Source organism: Ranitomeya imitator, chromosome 6, assembly GCF_032444005.1.
Source record: "Ranitomeya imitator isolate aRanImi1 chromosome 6, aRanImi1.pri, whole genome shotgun sequence".
Lineage (NCBI taxonomy): Eukaryota > Metazoa > Chordata > Amphibia > Anura > Dendrobatidae > Ranitomeya > Ranitomeya imitator.
The window spans coordinates 245,718,486-245,737,486 of NC_091287.1; the positions used below are offsets into that span (position 1 = coordinate 245,718,486).

Consider the following 19,001-nt stretch of genomic DNA (forward strand, 5'->3'; position numbering starts at 1 on the left):
GGATTATTCCCACATGCAGGTAAACCTACGAATATTTACCAGCACCTGGTGCCTCATCTCTCCTCCTGTTTAACCTTAACCCCTTAGTGACAGAGCCAATTTGGTACTTAATGACCAGGCCAATTTTTGCAATTCTGACCACTGTCACTTTATGAGGTTATAACTCTGGAACGCTTCAACGGATCCCGCTGATTCTGAGACTGTTTTTTCGTGACATATTGTACTTCATGTTAGTGGTAACATTTCTTCGATATTACTTGCGATTATTTATGAAAAAAACGGAAATATGGCGAAAATTTTTAAAATTTTGCAATTTTCAAACTTTGTATTTTTATGCCCTTAAATCAGAGAGATATGTCACGAAAACTAGTTAATAAATAACATTTCCCACATGTCTACTTTACATCAGCACAATTTTGGAAACAAATTTTTTTTTTGTTAGGGAGTTATAAGGGTTAAAAGTTGACCAGCAATTTCTCATTTTTACAACACCATTTTTTTTTAGGGACCACATCACATTTGAAGTCATTTTGAGGGGTCTATATGATAGAAAATAATGAAGTGTGACACCATTCTAAAAACTACACCCCTCAAGGTTCTCAAAACCAAATTCAAGAAGTTTATTAACCCTTTACGTGCTTCACAGGAACTGAAACAATGTGGAAGGAAAAAATGAACATTTAACTTTTTTTTGCAAACATCTTAATTCAGAACCATTTTTTTTATTTTCACAAGTGTAAAAACAGAAATGAAACCATAAATTTTGTTATGCAATTTCTCCTGAATACGCCAATACCCCATATGTGGGGGTAAACCACTGTTAGGGCGCACCGCAGAACTTAGAAGTGAAGGAGCGCCGTTTGACTTTTTCAATGCAGAATTGGCTGGAATTGAGATCGGACGCCATGTCACGTTTAGAGAGCCCCTGATGTGCCTAAACAGTGGAAACCCCCCACAAGTGACACCATTTTGGAAACTAGACCCCTTAAGGAACTTATCTAGATGTGTGGTGAGCACTTTGAACCCCCATGTGCTTCACAGAAGTTTATAACGTAGAGCCGTGAAAATAAAAAATCGCTTTTGTTTACACAAAAATGATCTTTTCGCCCACAAATTCTTATTTTCACAAGGGTAACAGGAGAAATTAGACCACAAAAGTTGTTGTGCGATTTCTCCTGAATACGTTGATACCCCATATGTGAGGGTAAACTACTGTTTGGGCGCACCGCAGAGCTTGGAAGTGAAGGAGCGCCGTTTTACTTTTTCAATGTTGAATTGGCTGGAATTAAGATTGGACGCCATGTCGCGTTTGGAGAGCCCCTGATGTGCCTAAACAGTGGAAACCCCCCACAAGTGACCCCATTTTGGAAACTAGACCCCCCAAGGAACTTATCTAGATGTGTGGTGAGAACTTTGAATGCCCAAGTGCTTCACAGAAGTTTAGAATGCAGAGTCGTGAAAATAAAATTTTTTTTTTTTTTCCACAAAAAAGATATTGTAGCCCAGAAGTTTTTATTTTCACAAGGGTAACAAGAGAAATTGGACTGCAATAGTTGTTGTCCAATTTATCCCGAGTACGCTGATGCGCCATATGTGGGGGTAAACCACTGTTTGGGCGCACGGCAGAGCTCGGAAGGGAAGGAGCGCCTTTTTGGAATGCAGACTTTGATAGAATGGTCTGTGGGCATTATGTTGCGATTGCAGAGCCCCTGATGTACCTAAACTGTAGTAACCCCCCACAAGTGACCCCATATTGGAAACTAGACCCCCCAAGGAAGTTATCTGGATGTGTGGTGAGAACTTTGAATGCCCAAGTGCTTCACAGAAGTTTAGAATGCAGAGTCGTGAAAATAAAAAATATTTTTTTTTTTCACAAAAAAGATTTTGTAGCCCCCAAGTTTTTATTTTCACAAGGGTAACAAGAGAAATTGGACCCCAGAAGTTGTTGTCCAATTTATCCCGAGTACGCTGATGCCCCATATGTGGGGGTAACCCACTGTTTGGGCGCACGGCAGAGCTCAGAAGGAAGGGAGCACCATTTGACTTTTTGAGCGCAAAATTGGCTGTCGTGTTTGGAGACCCCCTGATGTACCTAAACAGTGGAAACCCCCCAATTCTAGCTCCAACCCTAACCCCAACCTGATCCATAATCCTAATCACTAACCCTAACCATAATCACAACCCTTACCCCAAAACAACCCTAATGTCAACCCTAACCATAACCCTAATCAAAACCCTAAATCCAACACACCCCTAATCCTAATCTCAACCCTAACCTCAAACCTAACCCTAATCCCAATACACCCCTAATCACAACCCTAACCTTAACCCTAATCCCAAACCTAACCCTAATCCCAACCCTAACCCTAATACCAACCCTAATCCAAACCCTAACTTTAGCCCCAACCCTAGCCCTAACTTTAGCCCCAACCCTAACCCTAGCCCTAAGGCTACTTTCACACTTGCGTCGTTTGGCATTCCGTCGCAATCCGTCGTTTTGGACAAGAAACGGATCCTGCAAATGTGCCCGCAGGATGCGTTTTTTTGCCCATAGACTTGTATTGCCGACGGATCGTGACGGATGGCCACACGTCGCGTCCGTCGTGCACTGGATCAGTTGTGTTTTGGTGGAGCGTCGGCACAAAAAAACGTTCAATGAAACGTTTTTTTGTATGTCGCATCCGCCATTTCTGACCGCGCATGCGTGGCCGTAACTCCGCCCCCTCCTCCCCAGGACATAGATTGGGCAGCGGATGCGTTGAAAAACTACAGCTGCTGCCCACGTTGTGCACAATTTTCACAACGTGCGTCGGTATGTCGGGCCGACGCATTGCGACGGCCCCGTACCGACGTAAGTGTGAAAGAAGCCTAACCCTAAATTTAGCCCCAACCCTAACCCTAAATTTAGCCCCAACCCTAGCCCTAACCCTAGCCCTAACCCTACCCCAAACCCTACCCCTAACCCTAATTTTAGCCCCAACTGCTGTTCTCCTGCCGGCCGGCAGATGGAGACAGATGGCGGGCGCACTGGGCATGCGTCCGCCATGTTCTTCTGCCGGCGGCCAGGAGGAGCAGCAAGAGGATCCAGGGACCTAGGTGAGTATGCTAGGGTCCCCGAATCCCCCTATTTCTCTGTCCTCTGATGAGCGATCACATCAGAGGACAGAGAATTACACTTTACTTTTTTTTTTTTTTTTGCGGTCGCCGGAAAACAGTTAATTACCGGCGATCGCAAAACAGGGATCGGTAATACCGACCCCGATCATGCTCTTTGGGGTCTCGGCTACCCCCGGCAGCCGAGACCCCAAAGATTCTCCTGGTGCCGGCCGGCGGGCGCACTGCGCATTCGCCCGCCATTTTGAAGATGGCGGCGCCCACCGGGAGACACGAGGAGCATCGGGGGAGCTAGGTGAGTATTGGGGGGCCACCTGGGACCCCTTTTCTCTGTCCTCCGATGTGCGATCACATCGGCGGACAGAGAAATTAAAAAGAGATCGCGTTTTTTTTTTTTGCGATCGCCGGTAAACGGTTAATTACCGGCGATCGCAAATGCGGGGTGGGTTAAAAACCCCCCGAATCATGTTCTCTGGGGTCTCTGCTACCCTCGGCAGCCGAGACCCCGGAGAAAATCGGCCTCTGGGGGGCGCTATGGACTTTTTCCACAGCGCCGTTAATTAACGGCGCTGTGGTTTAAGTACCCTTAGCGGCCGCCGTTAAAAGGCGTATCGGCGGTCGCTAAGGGGTTAAACAGCATCTGTCACCCCAAACTGACTGTCTAAACGGAGCACATAGGGTGATTTTCTATTGGGACTGGGTTCCCTACAAGGCCAACACAAGATCTATATATACATAAATCAGAACTGCAGGGATGAAAGGGAACCTGTCACCTGAATTTGGCGGGACTGGTTTTGGGTCATATGGGCGGGGTTTTTGGGTGTTTGATTCACCCTTTCCTTACCCGCTGGCTGCATGCTGGCTGCAATATTGGATTGAAGTTCATTCTCTGTCCTCCATAGTACACGCCTGCACAAGGCAAGATTGCTTTGCACAGGCGTGTACTATGGAGGACAGAGAATGAACTTCAATCCAATATTGCAGCCAGCGGGTAAGGAAAGGGTGAATCAAACACCCCAAAACCCCGCCCATATTGACCCAAAACCAGTCCCGCCAAATTCAGGTGACAGAGTCCCTTTAAGCCACTAAGGCCCAGGTCCATGATGAGTATTTGGTGCGTTGTTGATGCTGCAGTATTGTTGAACCACTTCGCTCATTCAGGCTACTTGGGGTGGTTGTTTTTTTATTGATTTTTTTAGTGAGGGTTCTTTTCCTTACATGTATTTTTATATAAAAAAATGTATCTGTGTTTTTAGTCTCCTTTTGATATATGTCAGGTTTTAAATAAAACTACCTTGTTTTGGAAACCTCCTGCTTGCCCAGTTCTGTAGATTTGATAAAACCATGTATATAGTCATGTGCAGATGACATGCATTTTTTTCAACGCACTTCCATTGCAGAAAAGCACCAAGGACCATATGCATTTTTTATCTACAAATTTTCGGCATCTTACTCAAGTCTAGGGGGAAAATGTGCAAATACAGCGCATATTTACTGCCAGAGAAAATTACATGTTGCCAATTCAATTTACATAAATCTCATCTGCTTTGCTGGAGCTGTCTTGCTTTGTGTTTTTGAGTATGAAAATATAAAATATGAGAAAAATGCACCAAATACTCATAGGGGCAATCACCTGTAGATGGCTATATGCTTCGTTTGGATTGACAGACTCTCTTTAAAGGGATCCTGTCACGTCGTACTTTGTATTTTTCTTGAACGTGGTACTAGGTTGTTGTTTGTCTCCCTGTCTTATTGTGTCTTTATTTATTTATATTTTTATGGTTGTTATGTAACAAAACAGTCTTTTAGAAAAATTTTAATAAACTTTCTATTTTAAATAGCTCTAGTATCCATTTTTTTTTCAGGTTTCTGCTTTTCACAGTACCAGCAAAGTCTATGAGATTTCAGAAATCTCCTGCACACACATTGGGTTTTTTGTGTGATCAGTATTTTGTGCTTTTCTGCGTTTTTTGGACATAGCGCATGTCCCTTCTTTCAGCGGTTTTGCTGCGTTTTTTCAGCGTTTTTCAACCATTAACTTGAATGTGTGTTGAAAACACGAAGCGAAAACGCAGGCATCATTATTTGCTGCGTTTTTGCTGCTGAAAATTCAAGGACATTATCATGGACAAAGAAAAAAAAACTCACCAAAAAAACGCACCAAATATGCACCTAAACCTGCATTTTAGAAGCAGCTTCTTTCCTGCCAAGAAGATCAGGTTTTGCTGCAGAAAAAAAAAAAAAGCAGCAAAAACGCCGTGTGTGAACTTAGTCACACACATTGTATCACCAACACAATGGGGACAGTTTAGTTGCTAAAATGATGTGACAGATTCACTTTAACCATATAAGTCTACTTTCACACTTCCGTCTTTTGTCCTCCGTCACAATCCGTCGTTATGGGCAAAAAAACGGATCCTGCAAATGTGCTTGCAGGATGAGTTTTTTGCCCATACACTTGTATTAGCGACGGATTGGCACACGTCGCATCCGTCGTACGACGGATCTGTTGTGTTTTGGCGGACGCAACGCACAAAAAACGTTCAATGTAACTTTTTTTGCGCGACGTGTCCGCCATTATCGACCACGCATGCGTGGCCGAAACTCCGCCCCCCCTCCCCGGACTGCAGAATGGGCAGCGGATCCGTTGAAAAACTGCGTCCGCTGCCCACGTCTTGCAATTACTTCACAACGTCTGTCGGTACATCGGCCCATCGCAATGCGTACTGACGGAAATGTGAAAGTAGCCTAACACTATGACCAAACTCAGATGTGCTCTGAACCATGAGGCGCCTTAGACTCAGACTCAAAAATCTAAGTAATGTAAATGAACACCAGATGCATGCCTTCCACTTGCACGCCTAATATTCAGAACGAGGTGTGCAGAGCGATAGCAGTGATCACTGGAGCTTCCAGGGCAACTGCTAAAGGCATGTATACTCTGACACCTTCAAGTCGTTGCCTTTCCACCTGTCTTCCCTTTTTCGGACTTACTCAAACTCTCCATCTGTCTGCTCCTACCCTTTCTGCCCCAATAACTGTACTGCATGTTCTGCACAGGGACCCACATACTACTGATCTCCACTGAGCCCACTACACTGTAATAAGGCCTTGTTTGTGCCAACACAACGCCCATCACTGTAATCCATATCAAAGTGATATTATGGCTCAGTTGTGTGGCTGCAGTGGTGAGATCACACTGACATGGTTACAGCTAATCACTGAGCTGCACATACATTGTCCTGGACTTGGGGAGGGTAAGTAAAGCTCATTTGGCTTGTTTTTGTACCACAGACAGTGCATATAGGGAATTATTTTCAGATCGGGGACAATACTTTTAATCAGGGCAGTGGAGTCTGTGTCCATTTTGCTGGAGTCGGAATAAAATGGACTGACTCCTAAAATATATAATAAATTGGGTTCAGTAGTTCAGTGCAGGATGTGCTGTACACGTTTCCATAAGAATTTGGGAAAGTAATGAAAAGTCCTATAAATGTCTGTTCTGTTCCTCATCTAATGATCTCGGCTTTTAGTTGAGATTAATCTGTGCTGCACTTTATGTACATGCTCAGTAGTAATAATTCGGAGTCAGGCAAATAGAGAAGTCGGAGGTTTGGCTCACCGACTCAACAGCCCTGCTTTATATTATGGAACTATGACAACAATGGTTATTTGTAGCAAAATGTATACAACCTGCCCTTGTGATATTAAATCTTGCAACGGAATATTAGTAATTTCATTCTGCTGGGGTGCATGTGCTGGTATGCTGTCATACTGTGCATGAAATGGCAGGGTAGTGAGCCTACGGTTAGGAGGTGGACACAGATGAAGGCTTTAAATAGCTGAAGGCTGTTTGCTCAGGGACCTGGGCCACCCAAAAGCCTCATTCAGTCAGATCTGCTGGCACTTGAGCCAGGACAAGCCTTAAAGACACAGATGGTTGAGACATCTCTATAGTTTGAGGCCCCCTATTGCTCATATACCAGCTTCCCGAGCTCTTGTGGGGGTGAGATCGGAAATTAGCAAGGTTACATGCAGGCAAAACTAATGTTTCAGGCCCACTATTTTAGAATCTCTTAGTAAACCATCATCTATGAATTTACTATTACTAAACCTAAGCTTTCAATTTCATTTTCTCAATGCTTGTCATTTTTAGCTTGTTGCTTCCACTGATCTGTAAATGCCACACAATTTTCAATGGCCGTCCTTGATCAGAAGATGACTTAGAACATGTTAAGCCCACAGAGATGTGGACCATGTGCCGACTTACCGGTTTCTTTCCAAAGCCAAGCATTCTTCATCACACTGCAGTCTGTAATCAGAGGCAAACAAAGGCACGTCAGTGGGGAGCTAGCCGCAGGAAGGAGTGTGCTCATTCACAAGCCCGGTAGCCAGCCTTTCTCTACACTGCTCATTGTACGCAGCTCGCCTACTTGTTCTGACCTTTCACAATTAGCCTAAACCTGAGCTTGCAGAATACCTTCTAGCGGATTGCTGTGACAATCACATAAAATTGCTACGTTCAGAGTTGAAAGTAAAATTAAAGTGGCAGTCACCCACGCGCATTGTTTTTGCAGAAAGCATAGGCAAATATGACATGGGAACTAGAACCGATCTGTGCTGACCCATTTGTGTAATGAGGAGGCTTGTAGCACTTACAAGGATAATCGCTCTTAACAAGCATCGCGTAAGCAGCACAACAAATGCTTGTCAAGGCGTATTCTACAGGCCAAAACCTCAGAAGTCACAAAGCCTCGGTTAGTATGACTCCTTCGTACAAAGCTGTGTGGCTACCACCTAATGCTTTGCAGTAAAAAACAATTAGGAGTGACTGACGCTGCTTACCAGCCATTTCATAGTAATACAGTGAAAAAGAGTACAATAAAGCAGGGTATAAGAAAAAGAGCAACAAAGTACGAAAAGGACTACTGCGGACTATAAAGGACTAACTGTTAAGGTGCATTTACACTAAAAGATGATCATGAATGAGTGTTTCTCTATAATATTTCCATGGTGATCGGATCTGTGGCACTGCGCAAAAGATCATTGTTCTCAGTGATGCATCATCTTGTTTAACAGGTCTACACTGCTGAAAACAATGCGAGGTTAGCCATGTATTACAGATTGCTCAGTGGGCATTGTATACTGCGGTCTACCTGTGTTTACAGGCCAGTAAATGGCTGCCAAGTGGTTAATGTTTACTGATCTGTGTTTTTCTCTCCTCCTTTTGGGGTCAGTTTACCCCGACCAACCTGTGGCACTAAACACCTTGATACCACCCAGATAATACCCGACAGACAAAAATGCCAACTGAGCTGTGGCAACAGTGATTACCCGCTTCCATAAAATGGCCAAATGCACAGTCTGTTTGTAGGGCAACTGGAAACTAATCGCACACATTTAGATGGCAAATGAACATGTGTTATGTGACTGCTCGAAAGAGGCTTATGCCTTACTTACTGAACAAATGCCAGCTACCAAACCTAAAAAGGGAATCTACAGGTCATGTCCAGAAGCACTATTTACCTGCAGATATACAGGGAGTCTGCAGATAGCGTTGAAATCATGTTTGGCTTATGTATTGGAGCAGCGGCTACAGCGAAAAAAAATTAACTTATATCTTCCCTGCAGCCGCTCTCTGCCAGTCCTTATGGCACTGCAGAGAATGCTTAGTCACCACTTACTACACAATGAGAGCGTCTAATCACACCGGCACTTTGATTGACAGCATACTCTGCAGCATATGTGAAAGGCATGCTGTCAATCAGTGATGGGAACGGATTACAGCGGCTATAACTGTGTAGTGAGCGGTGACTGCTCCCTGCAGCACCATGAGGACTGGAAGTGAGCAGCAACAGGAATGATACAAGTTTATTTTCTCATTATAGCCACGCTTCCAATATGGCAGGCAAACTCCCTTTAAGCAATAGCACTGGCATAGGTCATGTAAAAAAAAAAAAGGTTTATAGGTTCCGAAGGTTTGTGAGAGCCACAATGATGTGAGAGCAGAGACTGAGCTTCTGCCTTCTCCTCACCCTCCACTAAACGTCTAGGACTAGACAGTAAACAGCGGATAACAGACATAATACCGTGTAATTGTAGAGGATAATTCCATTCTCATGCTCTCAGCCCACTAAAGTCCATTGGTTTACCTGGTCTGCTTTATTTCTTTTTTGGTGACGAGTTTTCCAATATCCACTGAATCACCTAGTTGCATTTCTGTCAGCTTCGTGGCCATAGATATAGCAGCTATTCTAGAAACAGCAGTGCAAAATATTGGCATTATTAAAGGGAAGCGGACAGCTAATACATGCTGCATGTATCAGGACTGTAGAAGTCACTGGGGACCCATCTATCCGACTATTCAGCATTAAACATACATGGATGAAGTCATGCACCCAATGGCTGATACGTGCTGTCAATCCAAGGGCAGAAATTCATTGTGAAAGTGCACAAGGTTCCGCAGGAAAACTCTGCCCCACATAAACTGACAACTAGACAATCCCTACAGCTCCAGGCTGCTGCAGAAAATAAAGCGCATATCTACCTCTCGGACCTGCACTCCACCACGCTGTCTCCTGGCGGTCACATGACATTAGCGGATGCTGAAAGTGTGCCTTAACACAATAGGGAGGCTGCAGCCGATCAGCGGATGCCGACTGGCTGCAGAGGTCATGGGAAGGAAGTATGTGTTATTTTTATTTTATGCAGCAGGCCGAAGCTATGAAAAAGGCTTTGTCAATTTTACACATGGCTCAGAGGCAGAACAAAGGAGTGAAAATGTGGAGAAACACTGGCCAAGACTGTTGGGTCTATATAACTAAATGAGCACCTGAACGTCTCATATTCAAGGGCAACTCAAAGACACATGTAAATTAGATTCATTTTCTGCCATTTGTCTCCCCTAAGAAGACTATATGCAATCATTAGGTACCCCTCCATCTTCGTAGAACGATCAGTTCCATATACTAACCTTTGATAAGCAGAGGAAGCTGTGGCGCACACTACGCTCTCTTTCCTTCGCCCACAATCACACTGGAGATCTACCTAAAGATTACAGAAGAAATATTAGTTAAAAACACCGATGTCTTCCTCCAGATACAGACAGGAATAAGGCTGGTGTCCAGTCATTGTGCCATGTAAACTGAAGGATAGGACATTCACAGCTCTTGTTTACAGGGCTCAATATTTTCCAAGATGTCTGCTTACTGTCAGTGAATGGAAACAATATGATGAGAAAGATGTGGATTTATTACAATTCAACTGTACTAGAGTCCAGCAAAAAAAACAAACAAAAAAAAAAAACTACAGGACCCTGGTCCAGTGGCCACACTGGTAGCCAATGGCCGCCAACCCAGAGCCCTGCAAAGCTCCTGCCATAGTTGCCTGACCACAGTGCTCAGAATCTTTTTGCTCATCATTAAACTGTAATGCGATAGGCTACAGTAAACAATGTAAAAAATATTTCATGTTTATGAAGCCATTTATCCAACAACAAGTAATCACTGGAGTTGAAGGGAAGGTGCCGCATTTTATTTTTTGTATTAAAAATGGTTGTTTATATAAACAATTATTTTTAATTCAAATTTACATTTTTTAACTAACATTTTGTTTATTATTATTTTTTCAGCCACTGGGCGCCGCCATTTTGCTTTGCAGGAGTGTACAGTAAGTGTAACTGCACGACACTTACACTCTGCAAATACGGCTGCCCTGGGCAAAGATATCTGTGGTCGGCATCCGACCCTATACTTTACATTGAGCTGCTTCCTGCTCTGATCTGGCCACGCCCCCTGAGCCGTCCACATCACAGCAGAGGGAGGAGATCGGCGCCATCTTTCTGGAGCTCACAGTGTGTCTGTGAGCTCCAGTTTCCCAGTATAATCGCAAGAGCCGTGCGGTTATAGGAGGAGGAGACCAAGGACGGCACAGGAGGGAGAAAGGAGCAGCGCCGGGAGCAGTGAAGAAAGTATCAGCGGGGGAGGGTGAGAGGTAATCTAATCCTATCCTTTGTGATGCTGACTCTGAGCAGTGTATCTCCTCCCATGTGTGTTACTGTGCTGAGACATATATCTAATCCTTTCCTGTGTGATGCTGTCTGCTGAGCCATGTATCTAATCCTCTCCTGTTTTATACTGACTGAGCTGTGTATCTAATCCTCTCCTGTGTGATGCTGTCTGCTGAGCTGTGTATCTAATCCTATCCTGTGTGATACTGACTGAGCTGTGTATCTAATTCTCCTGTGTGATGCTATCTGCTGAGCCATGTATCTAATCCTAATCCTACCCTGTGTGATACTGTGCCGAGCCGTGTATCTAAACCTCTCCTGTGAGATACTGTGTGCTGAGCCATGTATCTAATCCTATTCTGTGTGTTACTGTGTGCTGAGCCGTGCATCTAATCCTACCGTTATCCTTACTGCTGAGCCGTGTATCTAATCCTATTATGTGTAATACTGACTGAGCTGTGTATCTAATACTGTTCTGTGTGATACTGACTGCTGGGCCGTGTATCTAATCCTCTCCTATGCACTCCTCTCCCCCCCCTGTTATGTGTGAAGTATATGGCGGTATTATGTGTGATCTATATGGCGGTATTGTGAGAACACTGGCGGTATTATGTGAGATCATATGGCGTCGTTATGTGAGATCTATATGGCGTCATCATGTGAAATCTATATGGCGGTATTATTTGAGATCAATATGGCGGTATTATTTGAGATCTATATGGCGGTATTATGTGAGAACACTATCGCGTCGTTATTTGCGATCTATATGATGGTATTATGTGAGAACTATAGGACAGTATTATATGTGATCTGTATGGTGGTATTATGTGAGAATACTATGGCATTATTATCTTCAGAAAGGGGACCCATTCTAGGGTGGTTCTGGCTGAGCACCTGCACACGGGTCTGGGGTAATAGAGGGGGCAGCATGACCTACAGTTAGGTGCAGTCAGGGGAAGGCTGATGAGGCAGATGAAGAGAGGGGTCTCATGTTTATCGTTACTATATGGCTACATTTCCTTCCCAGCGTCACCCCGGACTGCACCTGTCACCTCGCTTTCACACATCGCCAGGACAGGATGGAGAAGACCGGATCTGAGGAGGGGAATGGGGTCTGCATGCAAAGTCTGGATCAGAACAGGCCATCAATCCGCAGAAATGTTTCCTGGATTTCTGAAGAGACGGTCCATCCATGTGTATAAAAGAAAGTGCTCTATGTACAATCCCTGGCTGCTCCGCGCACCGAACAAGGTGCCTCCATACACCAGCACACTGCTCTCCTGAAATACTCTGTGCTGCTGTCACCCTGCTCCCTCCACCATATATCTCCCAGAATCCTTGCTGCCTGCCATCCTCGGTGACTGTTTACTTGTCAGTATAACTTTGCAATCACCAACAAAATGGCTGCTCACTGGGTTCCTGAATATCATCCGCCCTTATCCCTTAGCAAACCCCCAGAAGGGGAGGAGAGGAGACATCACACCCATGTCAGCAGACTCCGCCCATATTTACTGCAGTGCTGTAATGTGAGCTAGTTGTTGACTAGGTTTTTGTCAAGTTTCAGTAGCTGCTCCCCCTAGTGTTTAAAAGTGGAAATGCCAAACCTTTTTTTTTTAAATTATTTTTCATATTTTACTAAATTATAAACAAATGCTAATATTTTTTAAGAAAATGTAAACATTAATTCTTTACATTTTTTCAATCGCTGGAAAATATTTTTTTTATGGCACCTTCCCTTTAAGATGATTTCTCTTCTCTTCAGGTTCGTTTTCTTATGATACAAAAAAAAGGAAAAAAAAAAAGAAAAAAAAGTGGTGTATCGGGAGATGTTCAGCAGCAGCCGAAAAAACATTAGTCGGCGATCATTAAGGGGTTAATGTAGATCTAGCCACTTAAGAACGTAAGAAAAATCTCCAGCATGGGTATGATCCTATCGGCAACATCATTATTCTTATAGCAGTAAACATACAATTACCATGGCACTGCACATTGAAGGCGGGCAGGGTTGTGAAGGGTGGCACGCAGCCAGGCATGGATGACCACAGTCCGGCCGTGGAACGATGCACGGCTGTTTACAGTCTTCAGCTATGAGGCACTCGCCTTTGTGGCAGATCCTTTTGCATTTGTGCATTGCACATTTTAACAGCTGGTTGCATCTCAGGCCGCAAGAAATATCAGTAAGATGGCAGGGAATATTGTTCCTAAGCTGTAAGGAAAATAGGAGAATTGTGTGTAGCTCGGGTTAGAATATTCCATGTCATTATCTCCGCAGAGAACACTGGTGTCACAATAGCTAAGGGCTATGGTCCTGCTTCTCACACCGTGGCACCCTCATCGTCTACACAGCTCTGCATTTACCAAGCGTTATTCCAGGATCCTCAGAGGCCTATAGCACAAAAAAATTAAAAAAAAGCACCCAAAAAATCCAAAACCTTACAGTTCAGCAGCGCCTGACACAGTGGGCATAATTTTTTTTTTTTTTTTTTAACAATTAAATGCAGATTTTTTGCAGAAAAAAAAAAAAAACATAGGGGAACTCCCTGTAGGATCACAATTTATTTTAGCAAAAAAAAATTTAATTAAGTCAATAGCCCTTACCTCATGTTTTCCCATACACCACTTCTGAGTGAGATATGTACATGGGGGACATTTGTCCTCGCTGTGACATGAATGAAAAACTACAAAAGTAAAAAAAACAAAAAAAAAACAAAAAAAAACACGATATTAGCATTTAGACAGAATAATCATTCAGGTAACTGCAAATGTATTGATAAGATTTGTTGCTGAACACTGCTGGGAATAAGGAAATAATGTAAAGGTTATGTATGCCAGTTCCATCTCCAGACAGGACCATTCAGAGCGGAAATGGTTAGCTCTCCCATTCACACAGCTGATATTTTACATACATTTTATTTTAGTGTGTTTTTTTTTTTTAAAAAAAGCTAAAACAAAACTGAAATCGTAAAATGAAAAAAGAAAAAACCCCGGTAAAGTAAATAAAATATAGTATGCCGAACGCAACACTCCCACCTGCTTTGATTTTTCTTATCCTCTCTCATATGAGCGCATTTTGAAAACTGAAACTAGAAATTAACAATTTTCCTTATGGCGCTGTCAAGGAATCTTTAACTTACAGTTGTTAATTACAGAGCTGGACAATTTCCAACGTTCCTACCAATTGTATACATCAAGCCTTCACATCTAGAAGATAATTGCCACCATCACAGATCCAATTATGCATTTTCTATTTCTTTATGGCAGCCAGGAGTAATAATATACCCCGCAATAAAAATGCATTGCAGCGCAGGAATTAGTAATAAGGGTATGAGCTCTGACGCCTTAGTGATGGTCTGGATGCGCTGCTATCTACATCTAATATATAAAGGTGTGGGTGGGTGTGTGGGTGGGTGTGTGGGTGGGTGTGTGGGGGTGTGTGTGTGTGTGTGTGTGTGTGTGTCCGGGATTGGCATCTGCACCGTCGCAGCTACAGCCACAAAATTTTGCACAGTCACACGTCTGGACCCCGAGAGCGTCATAGGCTATGTTGTGAGGCGAAATTTTAACCCCGCGCTTTCCAATTCACCAAACAATTTTGCCCCTATCTACATAATGGGAAAAAATGAAAGGAAAAGTGTAGGAGGCAAATTGACAGCTGCCAGATGTGAACAAGGGGGACTTAAAGAATGAGAGCGATGGCGCAAAAGAGTATATACCGTACAGTTGCTAAGGTGGGGCCCCGACATGGGATACTCACCACACACGGGGATATGAACACACACACAAAATGCGCCACACACTACCACGTGCTTGAACACATATACCACCCTCAGCACACATTTCACCACACATACACCAACCTCGCCACATAAACGTCGCCGCTCAAAACTCGCCACATGCAAAAACTAGGCTCTTGCAAAACTCGCCACAAGTGCAAAACTCACCTCATGGGAAAACTCGCCACACGCAAAACTTGCTCACGCAGAAAAATTGCCACATGCACAAAAGTTGCAACACATGCAAAAGTTGCCTCACACGAAACTTGCACATACTCAAAAGGCACCACACATAAAACTCGCCATGCGCAAAACTTGCTGCACACAACTTGCTACATTAACCTGTCACATGCAACTCGACACACAAAAAGTTGCTACACGCATGTTGCCACACAAAACTCATCTCACAAAAGTCGCTACATGCATGTCGCCACATGCAACTCAACACACACAACTTGACAAACGAAACTCGCCCTAAAACACACACAAGTCTGGTATTATCCTTCAAAAATAAAAATCTGATTAATAAGCAGACAAACTACAACAAATGTACCATATAGGAAATACGGCAGCTGTCAGTCACATGACCTGTCTATTATGTGTATGTGTGAGCTAATATATACTGCCAGGAGGAGGGATCCTGTTGGCTGGGGATTTATCAGGCTGCCAATTTAGCTTACAAATACGGAGGTAAAAATACTGAGCAAATAACGTGTGAACGAGGTCTAATACAGGAGGAGATGACACAGGTATATACTATATACAGGGGAGATGACACACATATATACTATATACAGGAGATGACACAGGTATATATTATATAGAGGAGGAGATGGCATACAGGTACATATATATACAGGAGGAGATGACATACAGGTATATACTATATACAGGAGGAGATGACACAGGTATATACTATATACAGGAGGAGATGACATACAGGTATATGCTATATATAGAAGATGACATGCAGGTATATACTATATACAGGAGGAGATGACACACAGATATATACTATATACAGGGGAGATGACACAGATATATACTATATACAGGGGAGATGACACGTATATACTATATACAGGAGGAGATGACATACAGGTATATGCTATATATAGCAGATGACATGCAGGTATATACTATATACAGGGGAAATGACACACAGATATATACTATATACAGGAGGAGATGACACAGGTATATACTATATATAGAAGGAGATGACATTCAGGTATATACTATATATAGGGGAGATGACAGCAGGTATATACTATATACAGGGGAGATGACATACAGGTATATACTATATACAGGAGATGACATACAGATGTATACTATATATAAGGGACGGGAGATGACAAACATGTATATACTGAGGTGATGAGGTGAAAATGAGAGGTGTGAGGTGAAAATGAAAAGGTGTGAGTGCAATATGAGAGGAGTGAGGACAAATAGTAGAGTGATCAGAAAATGACAGATGTGAGGTTGAAATGACAAGTGTTAGGGGGGAATGAGAGGAGTGAGGGAGAAAATGAGAGGTGTGAGGGAGAAAATGAAAGATGTGAGGGGGAAAATGAAAGATGTGATTGGGAAAATGAGAGGCGTGATGGGAAAATAAGAGAAGTGAGGTGCTATAACTAACCACAGATATTTACTATGCCCAGGTAACGCCGGGCTCTTCAGCTAGTGATTTATAAAAAGGAGAAAGGGGTGCTCACTATATAAAATAGGTGCTCAGGAGAAAAAAAAAAAAAAAAAGGTAAAAATATCAAAAAGAACTCCGGCACACAAAAAGGAAATCAGTTCAAAGATAAAGTTTATTAATAATTTCTCTGTTTCTTCCTATTTCAAAAATTATATATAATCCGCATACAGGACATAAACATCAAATAATAATTTCAAGGTGAGCATCAGGTAATTATTTCAACGTTTCGGCTTGTGAGCCTTTATCAAGAAAAACCTGTATCTGCAACGATATAGTAATAAGTATAGATCAATAACTATACACATAGGTCATGTGAAGTAACAAAAACCAAGTTATGAAACAGAAAAAGAAAAATAGAAAAAAAAAAAGAAAAAAGAAAAAACACAAAAGTATGACCACAACAGGCCCTGATCACGCTCAGGGTCCCCTACCATCCATAAGTAAGTGCGATACCATCAATTGTATGCACCTCATCTATATCAATGAGCGACAAACATAGTAGTGAGACATCTATGAAAGAGAACATCGAATCCATGTCAAAAAACATGTAATCTGTAGCAGATAAGATAAAGTAGGGCATATCTTGTGATGATTAAGGGTACCGTCACACAGTGCAATTTTCATCGCTACGACGGTACGATCCGTGACGCTCCAGCGTCGTAACAATATCGCTCCAGCGTCGTAGACTGCTGTCACACTTTGCAATCTACGACGCTGGAGCGATAATTTCATGACGTATGTGCGATGTAGAAGCCGTTGGTTACTATGCGCACATCGTATACGATATATGTTACACCATGCAATCATGCCGCCACAGCGGGACACTAGACGACGAAAGAAAGTTTCAAACGATCTGCTACGACGTACGATTCTCAGCGGGGTCCCTGATCGCAGGAGAGTGTCAGACATTGCGATATCGCTCGAACGTCACAGATATATCGCTCGAACGTCACGAATCGTGCCGTCGTAGCGATCAAAATTTCACTGTGTGACGGTACCCTTAGTGTCATGAGCCTGGTAAAGTACGATACTGGTAAAAGAATGCCCCTTGTGCCATGGAATATATAGGTTAAGCATTGCACATGTATCGCAAAAAGGCCAAGTTGCTTATAACACCAGAAAAAAGAAAGTGAAAGTATACCGGAGTATGCGGCAAATAATATCTACATGATGCCAGAAACCAAATTTATAAAGACAAATAAAAAGAAATAAATCTATATATCGAATGTGGTGCCTTTGTATATATTAGTGCATAACATTAAATTTCGGTCCCTCGTTCTTAGATACATGTTCCATTACTATTATAAGGGTAAAATGACGGTATACCTGGATGGTCACACTCGTGCTGTCTTGTACAAGAGTTTTTACACTCCGGGGGCCTGGTGCCACACGGCACAGGCGGGTATATAATGGACTCTCCACAGTAGCAGGTAAGCTCGTCAAAACCTTCAATGAGAGAAGCATAGTCATGGATAAAACAGTGGCTAGTCTCTGATGCACAAACCTTTCATCCTTGAACACAGACCACATTGGGCCATGTTCACACAAGACTAGGATGACATTTATGAGCGCACGCCATAAAAACTATGCAGATAGCAAAACAGCTATAACATCCAATCTCACGCATCTTCTTCATTCTACAAAAACCTCACCATCTATCCTATAGAATTAACCACTTGTTTCCAGTAGACTAATCTATCCATCCAACCAAGAGTAGGGCCCACCATACACTGCTGACTGTTGCCTGACAGGCCCTCTCCCGACTCCTCCATACACATGCCAAGTGCTCCGAAGCTCTCTACTAGACTCCTCCTCTAGTGGCTTAACATCCAATCAAAATCCTTCTGTCCCGCCAACTTCAGTGGAGCAGTAAGGAGGTATTGCTGGGTTTGACAACATTAATCTAATGTGTATGAGGACCGAAGTAGAAATTGCGCTCAGTAGTTGGTGAAATATGATGAATGGCAGATGAAAAGAGCAAAATGTAATTATTCTCCACAAAATGTTACTTCATCAACAACTTTTCGCACCAATTTTGCTCTTCCTCGCATTCATTCGCATTTGTGGCGTAGTTTGTCTAACATGTATATCACTATTGATGTGTTTTAGACACTGTATCCCAGGTGTCAGTTTAGAGAAATGTGGTTTTTGATCTGCCACAAATTGCGCCTGTGTAAAGTTACATTAGACAGTTTAAAGATGCAATAACTATCAACCAGCACGAGTCTCGGATAAATCTGAGTTAATCAGTCTAGTCTCACTCCAGAAATTAGACAGTTTTAGTATGTACATAAATTGAATATTTATTCAGCGTGTGTGAATTACTCATCCAATAACAACGCAGCTAATTAACATTCATCCAATTACGCATAATAAATGAGAAAACATAGTTTTCCACAGC

The 19,001-nt window shown here is 42.9% G+C and overlaps 1 protein-coding gene across 1 annotated transcript in view; it reads right to left on the reverse strand.

The window, feature by feature from the left end:
• NFX1 (nuclear transcription factor, X-box binding 1) overlaps positions 1-19,001 on the reverse strand; it is a 133,948-nt gene that overhangs the window by 22,547 nt on the left and 92,400 nt on the right. The window contains exons 14-19 of the mRNA XM_069730566.1: positions 17,927-18,046; positions 13,721-13,800; positions 13,098-13,328; positions 10,088-10,161; positions 9,267-9,368; positions 7,385-7,426 (exon numbers count right to left, since the gene is read on the reverse strand). Of these exons, the coding sequence (XP_069586667.1) occupies positions 7,385-7,426; positions 9,267-9,368; positions 10,088-10,161; positions 13,098-13,328; positions 13,721-13,800; positions 17,927-18,046 (649 nt within the window). The remainder of the gene's footprint in view (positions 1-7,384; positions 7,427-9,266; positions 9,369-10,087; positions 10,162-13,097; positions 13,329-13,720; positions 13,801-17,926; positions 18,047-19,001) is intronic.